At 38.1% G+C, this 14,722-nt stretch overlaps 1 protein-coding gene across 3 annotated transcripts in view; it reads right to left on the bottom strand.

Annotated features, from left to right (window-relative positions):
* Window positions 1-1,852: 1,852 nt before the first annotated feature.
* Window positions 1,853-14,722, bottom strand: part of LOC146466238 (uncharacterized) — a 40,037-nt gene continuing 27,167 nt past the window's right edge. For 2 of the 3 annotated variants that reach the window (XM_085127597.1, XM_085127599.1), the window contains 16 exons: window positions 14,647-14,716; window positions 13,586-13,730; window positions 13,429-13,466; window positions 12,597-12,729; window positions 11,702-11,799; window positions 9,972-10,074; window positions 9,052-9,211; window positions 8,103-8,169; window positions 7,537-7,603; window positions 6,872-6,957; window positions 6,070-6,196; window positions 5,320-5,361; window positions 5,096-5,206; window positions 4,906-4,942; window positions 4,696-4,793; window positions 1,853-3,234 (listed from right to left, as the gene is read on the bottom strand). In XM_085127597.1, coding sequence (XP_084983723.1) covers window positions 2,983-3,234; window positions 4,696-4,793; window positions 4,906-4,942; window positions 5,096-5,206; window positions 5,320-5,361; window positions 6,070-6,196; window positions 6,872-6,957; window positions 7,537-7,603; window positions 8,103-8,169; window positions 9,052-9,211; window positions 9,972-10,074; window positions 11,702-11,799; window positions 12,597-12,729; window positions 13,429-13,466; window positions 13,586-13,730; window positions 14,647-14,716 — 1,634 coding nt within the window. In that variant the 3' untranslated portion in view covers window positions 1,853-2,982. The remainder of the gene's footprint in view (window positions 3,235-4,695; window positions 4,794-4,905; window positions 4,943-5,095; window positions 5,207-5,319; window positions 5,362-6,069; window positions 6,197-6,871; window positions 6,958-7,536; window positions 7,604-8,102; window positions 8,170-9,051; window positions 9,212-9,971; window positions 10,075-11,701; window positions 11,800-12,596; window positions 12,730-13,428; window positions 13,467-13,585; window positions 13,731-14,646; window positions 14,717-14,722) is intronic. The other variant, XM_085127598.1, reaches the window with a different exon arrangement.

The following is a 14,722-nucleotide window of genomic DNA, read 5'->3' as shown; positions in this document are numbered from 1 at the left end:
TATTTGTTATTTTAAATGATAAAATTGAAATATGGGAACAGTTTTCTGACTTAATAAATAAAAAAAATTGGTATCAATACGGGTGAAGTGTTCCGTAGTGATCACTGACACTTGTTGCTCCTTGTGCTTTGAACAAAATATACACACAACTTTACGTTTTCTTCGTTATTTACTTGCCATAATTAAAATTCAACGTCTTCTGACGCTAAATTAGGCTTCAGCGGAAATTTACACTGTATGTCAGGAAAGAGAAATAAATACAATTATTTTAAATTTATTCAAACTTGCATCAATGAAAATATCAGACGTGTGTTTGACTACAGCGTGTAGCGTCCATGGCGTTTTAATGTTATGCACTTTGTTTTCAACAGGTGTGTGTTTAAGACTAAATTGAGTTGAAAATTTAGTGCTAAGATATATCTCTTTCTTGCAGACAGCTGTCTCAAGCTGAGCATAAGTGGACATTCTACTTTTCAAACTTTTTTGCATCCATCCAAGTGCAATTTTGCACATTAACGATTTTAGAAGAGGGGTTTCCAGGGTATTACTATCACTATTACTATGACTATTACTATTACTATCACTATCACTATCACTATCACTATCACTATCACTATTACTATTACTATTACTATTACTATTACTATTACTATTACTATTACTATTACTATTACTATTACTATTACTATTACTATTACTATTACTATTACTATTACTATTACTATTACTATTACTATTACTATTACTATTACTATTACTATTACTATTACTATTACTATTACTATTACTATTACTATTTAAAGGTATTGTTAATTTTCAAGAGGGTATATTTTCTTTTCGTGAGTTCCATTTAGAACACCGTGGTTAATATATCGGGAAACAAAACAACCTCGACATTTTCTAGAAGTACAAACTGAAAGAACACAACTGCTTTTTCTTCAAAATAGTGTACGAGTTATTTTGAAGTTTAGTAATCAATGCCACTGTCCCGTGGAGATTTCTATGGTGTGTTTTTTTTAGTTTTTCAGGTTTTGCGTGTCTATTTTTACGTAACACAAAGAAATTGTTATTAATATGATACACGAAAGACCATTGCAGAAATAAACACAGCTACGTTTGCAAGCCTGAAAAACGTAAGACTTGAAAACGTAAACACTGCGATACCCGGGTCCAGTGTTCTATCAACTGAGCTATCAAAGCAGCTGGGAGCTGAGTGGTTATTTTGGACTTCCTAACAATTGTAAATTACTGCAAACGCATATGCTTTTTTTTGTTTGTTTGTTTTGTTTTGTTTTGTTTTTTGTTTTTTAATTTGTATCATTATTATGCGTAGGTGAGCATTTCCGTATGAAACCCGCGCACTACAAATATTAAAATATTATTGCTGCGACTGAGACTTCTACAGTGCGGCACCTCGACAACTACTCCCAGAGTTAAGGGATCAAGCCAAGTCAACATTATGCCAACGCGATACGCCTGTTCATATCTCATGTATTGAATTTTTCATCCGGAGTTCACATTTATGTTATTTGAGAGTAATGTATTTAGTGAGTGACACAGGCCGGTGTACTCGGAAAAGGGAAATCTGAGTGCTTCTATTAAGAGTCGAACCACCTTCTTTTACTAGTTCGGATACTCTACCACTGAGCTACAGGAGACTCGTGGGAGCCAAGGCCATTAAACTAGGTTCATGGGACAAACATCCTGCATACTGCTAGGATTGGAATGTCGATGGGTGGCATTTAAGCGCAATGGAATAAATGTGATGGAATATTTTAAGCCTGGTGATAACTGAGAATGATGTATTATTCAGTGAGTGACACAGGCATACTCAGAAAAAAAGAAATCTTGGAGCGCTCTTATCAGGAGTATATTTAATATTTGATTTACCCGATACTTCACATACAACAAAAGCAGAAATGACACAAACAAAAACCTGCAAATACTCAATGGCATGCGTAAGAACTAGTTACATTATTTTAAAAAATTATCACTAACATTAATTTTTTGTTGATATAAATATATCTATATGTAAATAACAGTGGACGCATCGTTGGTTATAGACCTCAGTCAATCTATTTGCTGTCTATTTTGCACAACTGATTTATTTATTTACATTGGATAAAGTTTTTAAACTTTGTATGTATTGAAGTACGAAGTACTCAAAACTTATCTTTTATGCAGACTTTTTTATCTTAAGGATCGACAAACATATTATGAACAGATTTCAGTTACAGTGAAACCCGATACAACGACGTGCCAAGGGACTTGTAAAATGTATTCGTTATAACAGGGATTTCGTATTCTGGGGTGCTGTTCCATACTGTTTTTGGGTTCACGAATATGGTTCGTTTTTCAGGAGTTCGTTATATTGGTTTTCTACTGTATTAAGTGCTGGCGAGCGTTAGCGAGGCAGCACACTATCCTTTACAATAGCGGAAAAAATCCAAACATTTGTCGGATGTAAGATGGGAAGCATACGCAGTTGGTTGTTTCTTTATTAACCGGAGTATCCTATCCACGCCTGCGACTGAGACGTCGGTTAAAATTGTACGTGGAAAGAGATCTTATTCTTTGCTCGTTGAGGCAGATCATTCACTGTATTCTTCGACCGTTTAGGCAATAAGTTAGACCGTTGAGTCAAAATCTCTGCCCTATGAGGTAAATAATTCGACCTTTGAGTCAAATTGTTCTCTGTCCATCGAGGCGAAAAAAACACTTGCAACCATAAGTTTGACAGTTACAGGATAAAATATGGAAACGTCGACAGGATTCATAAATATGGATGACACCCGTTATCTTTCATTTCTTGTCGGCTTTTACTCTAATTTAACAGATTTTATATTGTATTGTCAGTATTTTCTTCTAGCTCTAATGCCAGCAGTTACTTTCATATTGAAACACCTAATTTTAATGATTATTCAGTGTCACATGACTGGGCTATTAGTTCAGAGTGTTGTTTATGCAATCAAAAACACAAATTCACATGTTTTCAAGTGGATTGGAAATAATCGATTTACAATCTAGGGATGAGCTGGTTCCGTCCTTGCGAATGTCGATTAAACTCAAAGATATATCCTCAAAGAACATATCAACTGATTTCTCGTCGTCGTCATGGTGATCAGTCTCGTCAACGTCAGAAAAAATGTCCAATGGCGGCGTCAGTTCTGAGTTCTCTTTATCTTGGTCAGCGGTCACTGGCATTGAAGGAATTTCCAGGTAGCGGTCAGTGCCCTGCAATATTTCAACATCAATTTGATTATGAAAATATGAAACATATATTTGAACAACGGAAAGATCCTCGCAGTTGCGAAAAGAAAGCCTGAAAAAGTTAAATGACTGCGAGGATCTTTCTTCTTTTTAATCAATTTGATTATGAGACACGTTTTCCTCTGTTGTATTTCAACACCAAGTTCTCTCTGAGTATGATTGATTTAACTGATCGTGTGAAGTAACAAGAGTGTGGCAAGAGACGCCATCATGCGATAGAGTCCATCCGACGAAAACTCTCAGATGAATAGTATTCGCCTACATAAAGAACCTCGCATTTGTTTATTCTAATTCTTTAACAAAAAAAAAATGCTGTGTGTTAATTCCTCCTTTTTATTTGAACCTTTCGCTCTTTCTTCCTTTGTTGAGCTGTAAATTTAAAATGCCAGTTTCGGTGACTTTTTCTCTGGAGAAACTTGGTGGTGAACAATAAAAACGGCAGTCTTTCTCTCTATCAGGTGTTGTTAAAAACTGGATCATTGGCTTAGCGCCCATGGAATATGAGACATCATACCATGGCCAAGAAATAGCGAAATTAGCGAAATCAGCAAGATCTAGCGATATTTCTTGATTGGGTTATCAATAAAACAATTATTCCACTCGCACTTGTTGGATATGAGATGATTATAGCCAACTCGGCGATACGGACCTCGTTGGCTATCTATCATCTGAAATCAAACGCGCGCTCGCGAAATAAACGAAGGTCATTCACTTATTCATTGTTTCATCCACAGTTTAAATGTATGAATCGCATATATTTCACTTTCGTCTCATCACCTCTACGGGTATATTACGAACTTACATTATGACCAGCTCCCAGTTGGCTCAGCTCAGTTGGTAGAGCACTGCACCGGTATCACAGCGGTCACAGGTTCCAATCCCATTAAGCCTGAATTTTTCTCGGGCTTTCTTTTCTTCATAGTTGCGCAACAAACTGCGAGGGTCATTGAATCATTCATACAATATGTGCACCTTCTCTCAAGGACGGTGCCTCCTAATACAGAAGTGTTTTCGCACCGTTTATGACTATGCAGGAAAAGCAGATCTTAGTATGGGCTACTGGAATTCAGAAAGAAAATTGGGGGTAGCGGGGCATTTTTAGGGATAATTAAGCAACAATTATTCTAGGATGCAGAAAAATAAAAAGCATTGTTTGGCGTTTTATTTTTTTCCAAATTGAAGCTTCATTATCTCTGAAATGCATGGTTACCCCTAATTTTCCTTTTGGATACGAAGAGCACTTGGTAAGTTCTGCTTTAGAACTCCACATAGTTTCAAACCGCGCAAAAATATCCCTGTATTAGAAGGCACCTCCCATAGGAAACCCGAGTATCTCGAGATGCGCAGAATATATGCACAGTAACAAAAGTAGGCACTGTCCTTAAGCTTCTGTATTTTTCCCAAAATAAACAGCTCACACAATACCTGGATTGGTTCTTGCTCAGCAAACAGAATTCCAGAGGAATCTCGTGTCACTGCCACAGCTTCAGCATCACAGAATGAAGGCTTCTTCTCTAAAGAAACTAAAATCGGGGAGGAGGGGAACACCATTATTTTCATAAATAAGCACAAGTTAACTGCAACAGTAACTGAATTCAGACTAGAATAAGCAAAACATGAACAAAGTGGCTTTACCTTCCGATTTTGATTTCTTGTCAGCAAATCTTGATGACTGCAAAGTAAAAGTATAAAATCGGTTTCACTTTGTCATCACATTCCGAGAAATTTCAACTTCAAAAATTCAAGTGCTTTTTTTTAACTTATCCCTTGCACGTTTTATCCACACCCCTTTGCCTTTCTTCATTTTAAAGATGTGTATTCTTACCATAGTAGAATGAGAATGTTTGTGCTGTTCCGATTTCACAACCAACTTGTTTCGAAGATATTCCCTTCTGTTTCCATGACAACAAATAACTCTCCTATATTGAGTACGAACCTAAAATAGAAATTATAAATATTGGATTAAAAAAAGGAATGACCAAAAAACTTCACAGCCGTTAACAATATTAACCAAAACAATGCATTTGGCTTGTACGTCATGGAACCTACCCTTTCATCGGCTAAGCAGTGGAAAATAAAAATGAACAGTCCCTTAAAAAAGAAAAGAAAAAGTTAATTTTCTAGAGCCAAATGAGACACAACAAGGTAAACTACTAAAACTTAATTTCAATTTAAAAACTAACGAATTATTTATGACTTGTCCCTTGGGGAGACCAGTTAGTTTTAAAACAGTTCAATGTTTCCCGACACGAATTCGAAGGAGAGTTTAAGACTTGAGGTGAACAAAATTAACTGGCTTCCCGAGGGACAAGTAATTGAGTGATTTGTTACATAGCCAATAAATCCATTTAATAAATCAAACGAGAAGAACACAAAGTCAACGAAGGGATCATTTAAGTTATTCCTTCCTTTGATATTTTGTGAAAATCTTGTGCCTGTCTCCACAGAGGGCTCTAAATGTTGACAAGGCAGTCTATATCCACTAGCTGCGTATTTTTGGAATCTTTGTTTTCAATAAGGCGAGCAATTTCTACACGGGACAAACCCGAAAAGCGTGGAACAGACTCCGTTAAGCGCGCATTCACTTGATACAACAAACACAAAACTTGAAAACAACGCGCTAAACTATGCGCAACGACAACATCATACCGCCATGGACTTTTGGCGGGAAACAATGTCGGTATTAGATTTCATGTGACCACAAACTAGCCAATGAATGCATCCGCTACAACAGGAAAAACCAGCTATATAACAAAACCTATTATTTGATTTTCTTCAAACAATTGTATCCCAAATTACCTGCAAAACGTTAAAAATGTTGAAGAGGTACGCCATGACAACAGAGGACTTGCCCAAGAAAAACAATCCCAGAAGCCACGTGGTGCCCAGCAGGCAAGTCAACACTGCGCATGCCTTAACCCAGTAGCTGAAAAGAAAAAGGCATATATTTTTTACATTGGTAAAGAACTAACACTGATTAATGCCATAATTTGGAGGATAACAAAGACAACTTCATCCTTTGCATTTTAGAAAGTTTTGGGGGATATTTTTTTATTCAGTTAAATTGAGTAAAATAACGTCTATACAGATGTTTTTGTGCAAGGGATTTTGTTCTGGTGTTAGGCTCACAAAATCACCCCAAACGGGTACTTTCATAAACGTTCTCTTAAGCTTGCTGAGATTTTGAAAACAAACATTATAATACAGCCCTCTTGAAAACGCTTATCGTTATACTATACAGCGACCTTATCTACATAATTTCCTCGGTACGTTCTCAAATAAAATCTGTCCCACCCAGTTTGCATTGTGCGCCCACCTTACGTCATTCGCCATTTTCGTGGCCCCCGGAAGTCCTTGTACTGTCATTCTCGAGAAGAATCTACTTACATCCGCTTTTCTAAGCGCCCGATGGAAACTATTTAAAGCCGAGATTGGGCTTATATTATTGGGCTCACTATAGAGAATTGTATTTTTTTTCTGTTCGTATCACCGGCGACACACTATCAAGACATTACTCTTGCATGTTGTATTGTGTGAGAAGAGTTAATGGCCATTAATAACCACCACATTTAGTATAAATCAATGTAATAAATTTTCTCACCGCATCTTAGGCGGTTTACGCACGTATTGCTTGGACGTTCTGTCTGCCATGGCTTTAAACGTCATCCCCAAAAACACGATATTTACCTAAAATGACAATGACACACTATTAAACCTTGGATAAACAACAAATCCTCAACGTGCCATGCGGATTAACGACAACATGTCGAATGGCAGAACCAAACATGAACATTTGAACGTTTTAAAATTGCAAAGGCATCCTTGAGAACCACATTCAAGTGCCACTTAAACGAGATTCAAAAGTTGGGAATCAGTATTCCTTAGACTTTCTAAAGACCTGAGGGTTCCCATCTAGAACTTCAAGATCCTGATAACTTACAGGACCCGAAAGGTGCCTTAGGTGATTAATGTTCATTGTAATGTTTCTCAGCAGAAGTCAATTTTTATTGACTTTGAAAGCTGTCTTTATAATTCTATCTAAAACATTGGTCAAGTTTGCACTAAAAATGCCATGCCAGTAATCAATTTAAAGCAAAAAACGGTTTAAAAATATACTTTTCGTGACCCGCACGTTTCCCAAACCCGAGAACGGTCGTTTATCCAGGATTCAGACGCACTGCGCTTATACTGAACCACTACATGAACCAAGGAAATGTGACGGTACGTGCGACGAAATTTAATGTAACTGTTTTCAAATAACCTTACCACGCATACGAGCAAAACAGGACCAATGAAACTCCAAACGAACCCTTCTTCCACAGACAACCAGCAGCTGACGAGGGAAATAGAAAATGTTAACACAGTTAGCAGATTAACGATTTCAATATCACTGTCATTATTACTGCAAACATACTTAGAAGTTGAGGATTGTTTTGGAGTGTATAATTATTCCACGAGCGCGCGTTGGATACGAGATGATAGATAGCCAACGAGGCACGTAGCGCCTCGTTGGCATGGCTATCGTTGCATATTAAAAATCAGCAATAAATATTGCTGATCTTGCTGATTTTGCTTTGAGATGGCAACCAGAAGACAATTTAATAATCGCTATTTCTCGGGCATAGTATAATGGCTCATATATAATGGTCGCTGCAGAGCTAAGCCAATCAAATCCCTGGAACCAGTTCTTAGTTCTTAGTAAAGCGATCTATACAGAGGAAAGACCAATAGAAAAAGAAAGAAAGGACAAACAAAAAGGAAAAAGAAATAAGCAGTCTCCCCTGTAAAGTGTTGATGTTATTTAATAAGTAACAAATAAAGGAAATTCTTACTGTTTTTCAGTTGTGTAGCCCTGTTTATTAATAAGAATAGCTGAAGCCACAGGAATTGTAGGAATTCCTAAAACATAAAAGTATGATAGAAACAGGCTAAGTACACTCCTAATCATCTATCCATAAAAGTACCATCTGGTCACTCTCTAACGATGAACTGCAAATATTTTCACAACACAGCATCGATAAATTTAGGTGAATCGTGTCATGTAATTTCTTAGTAGTTGGTAGTCAGCAAGGCTGGGTTTATAGCTCCGGTTGTACTTGGAAGAACAGACCCAAGCAAGTCCTTCCGTCAACCATTCCTCCAAGGGAATGTCTTCTAGACTGGCTCGACAATAACTCAGACAGGTAAGTTTAACCTTACCAGTGGGCGCGAGTGCAGTGCGAGCTGTAGACAAGGATAGTAAAATAAAGAAGATTCCTGGCGTTCGATGACTCAGAGTCCCAGTGCCTCTTCGTCTTAACCAAGCAGGTACTCAAAATAGTTGTTGGAGAATATTGAGAATATTGGTCAAAACAGATTAAAAAGGCACGCAGCCTTATAAGCCTTATCGCCATCACTAGATCCCAAAATGTAAAAAATGTTGATGAAGAAAATATTGTTAATTTTCAACCGCGAAAACCTGATCAGTGGAAGGCCCTATTTTCAGCAATCTTTGCTGGTAAGGTTCAATTGCTTGTTCAATGAAAGAATGTTGAATGAGTGGCTATGAAAACATGTCCAATGTAAAATTCGGCTACTTTTGAGCTAATACTGTTTTACATTTTGGATGTAAAAAAAAAACCCTTTAATTCAGCTTGCCTTCCTTTTCGAGAACTTTGTGTCACCACTAAGAACACTCATAGCTATGAAAACATATTTTTTTATAGAAAAATATCTTTCTTTTGCCAAATCGATAAGCGGCTCTACGCCAACCTACAACTCTTTCATAACAAGGCAACTTACCCCAAGAGCAAATGAAGAGCAGTCTTTTCTTGGGTCCTTCACTGGAAGTTGGAAAAACTTTAACCAACATCAGGTAAAGAATAACTCCCTCTGTAGCCATCCAGGAAAATGCGACCAGAAACAAGTAATGAAGAAACACAGCAATAACAAAGCAGGCTGTCTGAAAATACGAAAACAATGAAACGACAGAAAAAGGCTTCTTTGAGAGCAATTCAAGGCCATAACGAAGTTGCTCTTAGCATGTATCTAATCAACAATCATTAGCGCGCGCCTTGGATATGAGATGATAAGATAGCTAACGAGGCGCGTAGTGCCGAGTTGGCTATAATCATCTCTGTCATTATCCAACAACTGTGAGTGGAATAATTGTTTTAATAAATACAATCAAGAAATATTACTTGATCTTGCTGATTTCGCTTTTCAAGAACTATTTCTCGGGCATGGTATAAATGGTTCATATACTATGGCCGCTGAGCCAATCAGATCCCTGGAATTGCATTATACAGTGGTTTATATATGGAAGAAGACACAAGCGCTCTCCACTAGGTGAACATGGAAGATATATAATGATGATGATGATGAAGATGATGATGATGATGATGATGATGATGATGATGATGATGATGATGATGATGATGATGATGATGATGATGATGATGATGATGAATAGGAACTAGGATTTATCACCCAAGCGTGTTTTTAATAAATAAGTCAGATTCCTTCAACAACTTAATGATCACTCTTCTATCAGAGGCGCCATCACAAGTCGGCGTGTGACCCTATGGTCACACTTTTCTGTAAATTGTTAGTGATATTTGTTCTATCTAAGCATCCTTATTAACATTAACAACAGCAGTAGAAAAAATCAATCTCATGTACACCCTGGGGAGGGGGTTATTAGCAGCTGCGTTTTCCATTACCTGATACTGAATCTTGTCAATACCAAAAACAAATAACAATTCAGCCAAGATGAGAGACAACACAAGGTTGATGTGGGCAAAATTCCGATTTGATTTCAGGAACCTGTGGGAAAGAAAAAAAAGAAGTATTGACTTTCAATGTATCTTGACCGGTTTAATGAGTTAATTGGACTGAAACATGGGTTATTACACTCTTTCACATCTGTTGATTTCCACAGTACGTATCAGGGTTCTAATGAGCGATGTACCTGATTGTTGGTAACATCATGGTGCAGAACAATAAAGTAAGAAATAAGGGAAACCAGCGGGTTCACTGCCACGCTGATTGGCCCAGGCCTGACTAAACTTTCGTTGTAACCTTGTCGAAGCGTGATGCATAAGTAACTTAACCATAAATTTTACATCTGGGAACTTAAGAAACGCTTACGGCAACGACAACGAAAACGTCACTTGAGAATATAACCCACTTTATTAGTACGTTGTGATTATTCCAAGTCGTTCAACTTGCACAGTGTGCCGAACTCATCAGGACTGAATTCAATTGGTTGGAACGGCGTCCGAGATAAGAAGGAGAATGAAAATTCAACGTCGTGTGCTCACGTTCTTCACAAAACTTCAAATTGGTTCATTTCATGTTGCTGTTTTGCACATTTAAAACACCCTTGTAAAGCGATTGTTTTTGCTCATTAAACCTGTTTTTCCATTGAGTCCTCGTTGCTGTTGCCGTTACCGTTGCCGACATCGTTGCTTGAGCTCCCTTATATTTTTTGCTCTAACAAGGGAGTGGCTAAGAATTTAACTTTAAAAAAATAATTTGATTTACTGAAAGGGGATGGAAAAGCAATCCTGAATTTCCACAGTTTAATTTTATAATGACGGTACAAAATGTGTCATTAGGGACTTTCAGAAACGACGACGCCAACGCCAACGAAAAATTCACTTGAAAATTAAGTTCGCATGACTTGTACTACTTCGCGATTATTGTAATTCTTTCAACTTCTACAATGTGGGCGAATTATCCAGCAACAGAACAGGTGGAAACGACGTTCAAATTGAGACAGAGAGTGAAACATTTTCCGCCATGTGCTTGCGTTCTGCACAAAACCTTGAATTTGGACATTTCACATTGTTGTTTGGCCGAGTACGCCAAAGAAATGCACCCAAATTTTAAACACACATGCACGGCCTTTGTTTTTGTCTTAAATCCTATTGTTTTAAGACGTTCTCGTTGCCGTCGCCCTAATAGGGAGTTTAAGAAGCTACAACGGCGACGACAACGAGAACGCTACAAAACAATAGGATATAATGAGAAACACAAAGACCCTGCTCGTGCGTTATGAATTTTGGTACACTGACTTTTCCACCGTGCTCGGCCAAAGCACAACGTGGAATGACTAAATTCGAGGCTTTGTGGAGAACGTGAGCTCATGACGGTGAAATTTTCAATCTCTGTCTCAACTTGAACGCCGTTTCCACCTGTTCTGTTACTGGATAGTTCGGCCACACTGTACAAGTTAAACGAATTGGAATACTGATCGCGAAGAAGTACAAGTAACGCGAACTTATATCTTCAAGCGACGTTTTCGTTGGTGTTGCCGTTGTGGTTTTTTAAAGTCCCTAATAGCGCTTCTTAAACTCGAGGAGGGTAAACTCCCTAATAATTCCCATGCAGGACTGAATTCGTGAAATACCGCATTGCAAAGCAAAATTAATTAACTAAGTATACTTACCCTACGGAGCAGAAAGTTACAAGAGCGATGACCAATGCCACAAGAGATATACCAATGCCAACATATGTGATGAGACTCAAGGCAAGTTCATCAGATTTCTAGAATGAAAGAAAAGAAGGCACTCGTGTTTAATTTTAACCGCAAAGCACAAACATCTACTTTGGTTGGTAGGTGAGCTTCAAGATTGCACAACAAATCGTGCATGTTGAATTTGTGATGTTATTTTTAACGATTTATGCTGAGAATGTTAACTTAGCTTCACCGGTAGTAATGGTGTCACCCAGTCATTACAGTGCGTGGCTGAGCGCTTTGTGTTCACCAAGCGCTTAGCTGCCGGGCCTTAGCTTCCAAGAAAAACGCTTGGTTACCAAGACATTGGAAATGCTCGTTTGAAACCGTTCATAGAAGAACTGTTTTCTAACCTTTGTTTATGAAATGCAGTGGCATAAACGACAACAAAACATACAACACTAATTCACTGTAAGTTTAATTTGCATTTATTTGATTGAAATTAAACTTAATTTAGTCGAACTGTATTTTTTTTTTGTCTAGCCCATTTTGAATGTTTGAAAATGTTTAACGTTTGCTTTGGTTGTGCTTTACTTCAGTCGCCCTGTGATTGGTGAGAAAATCTCGCACCACTTTCTAAACCGATAAGAAGTTAAACCAAAACAAATGTTGACTTGTTCGCACTCGTTCTCTCCTTGCTGAGACGACTTAGATGCATTTGCTGTGACATGCGATTGGTTTGCCATTCTTTCTTTTTTTTTTCTTTTCTTTTGTTTTGTTTGAGCCCATTGTGCACGTCTTTGGCGAGAGTGATTACTTTGGGTTTGGTTAATATGACACTCAAATGATTATGAAATTCTCTTTTTACTTTAAATGAGTGGTTCACCTCGATACTGTGGGAATCCCGCGTGTACTGCATGAGAACACTAAAGCTTGTCAAATGATAACAGTGACAAACAGTGTGAGTAGAGTTAACAAAGTTTGCATGGCATCCTTCTTTTGACCAAGAACCTGCATCCCTGGAAAGAAAACAAGAAGGGGTAAGAAACTCAACTGCGTAGCACTCCATTGCATGAAATTATCGGCATATGATCCCTTAACAAGTCGTACACTGACAGTACACAAGGTTGTATACGGAAAATATAAGGACGTGGCATGAAGTGTTAAGGTCCGTATAACACCATACGTCAGGGTATACCAACTGAAGAAGAAATACGGATCCTAAACACTAGAGCCAGGATTCCGTATACAAAAGTTTAAGAAATCAAACGTATACTGGTCTTTACACAGTCCTTATGATACGCCGGTGTCCTATACCGCCTTATATTTGTTATTTCACGCAGTGCTGACGCTTACCGTTTGCTTCAACTTTTAAGAATATCTGAAATTAAAATCTCTGAAGGAGAATCGAATTACATACAATTTATGCGTTTGTAAACAAGCAGTTGTCAGTCAAACGTGTTTCCAGTATTCTGGCAATTTTTAGTTGCCATGCAATCGAATTTCGACGAAGTTCTAACTTCTCGCAGATTTTTGTCGAAATAGGACACCGGAACGAAAGTTCGTTGAACTTTCTTTTTTAGGGGGAGAAGGGGGGTAAAGTGGACATGGAGAACACCTTTTATGTCTTGACTTTTGAACAGATGAAGCTTAAAAGAAGCAAGCATTTCACAGTTTTCAATGGCTCCACATAAGTGTTCACAGAACAATAAACATACCCTTCGATTTTCCAAAAAACACACAGATTGTGGTCACTCTAAAAGACAAAATATATAAGCAAACGCTCTGTTAAGCATTAAACCTCAAACAGAAGACAACTTAGTTTGCAACAATGAAAGTAGAAAATAAAAGGCTGACAGTCTTCCTGTGTCTAACCTTGTTGCTTTGTAAGATGATCACTACAGGTTCGTCAAATTTCCCGGATGTCTTGCGACTTGTTGACAGTGATATCACACCAGAACTAACAGATGTGCTGGAATCACTGTTAATCCTATCAGTCTTGTTCTGTTCAGAAAAAGGACTGAAAAAAATATAGAAATAACTGAAGTTAGTTGTACAGTGGGACCCTGCCCTACGACCACCTCGTGTGCCGAGAACGAATTGAAAGTCCATTCATTTCTATAGTTTTACAACCTCCTTAATCCGACCGCGAAGATGGTCGTATTGACGGCGTTCCGCTGTATGTCCATTTACAACATTTTGTAATTAGCAATCTGCACTTTGGGCACTTGACCTGTGTACGCGTCAATCAAGTACACTCAAATGGGCTCCTTTTTGGAACTGATAGAATACATCTCAGACACTCCAGTCAAACAAGGTGTCACTGATGCCAATGAACAGAGGTATTCAGAAGCAAAGTGGCTCCTAAGATAAGTGGACTAAGTCGCTACTGGTAAACGAATAATTCTGCCAAATTGTGTTTCGAGCAACTCAATGCAGTATTCAAGAATATTCATTGTTCTTCTTTAAATTCCTTTGGTAGCAATTTCTTGTTTTGAATTATGGGTTAGTCCACCTTGCCTCTGTGCCCCTTAATTGGATATCGTGCTTTTCAGGGGTAATCGTGCCTGTCATTTCAAATCGGGGATCACTCGTCCATTTCCTCAGGCTCTAAATTATACTCCCCTCACTCGAGATACCACTTAGGATCAAGGATGGTGAAATAGTGAGAGCACTCGCCTCCCACCAATGTTGCACAGACCAGTATTATGGATTTGAGCCGGACTGGGAAACAATGTGCCAACACAAGCGGCAAGCACATGTAAACGCCCCTGAAACCTCGCACATATTGGTGGTACAGCTGCCAGCATTGGTAGGATTTAAACTTTACCTATAGTGGGTACTATGAATTACTTATTGGCTTGTCAGTCTCATGTACTGTTAAATAATGAAGCCTTACTTTTCAAGTTTTTCCGTGTAAACAAAGTAGATCATACCTTGAGAGCGAGTTACTTAACAGCTGCCCGATGTTCCTCATGTAGATAAAAACGATGTTGATGGTTCCCTCTAATA

The sequence above is a fragment of the Pavona decussata genome, unplaced genomic scaffold (genome assembly GCF_977016875.1).
Source record: "Pavona decussata unplaced genomic scaffold, jaPavDecu1.1 SCAFFOLD_149, whole genome shotgun sequence".
In the NCBI taxonomy this organism is placed as follows: Eukaryota; Metazoa; Cnidaria; class Anthozoa; order Scleractinia; family Agariciidae; genus Pavona; species Pavona decussata.
Note: the sequence above shows the minus strand (reverse complement) of the source record. Positions and strands in the feature narration are given on the sequence as shown.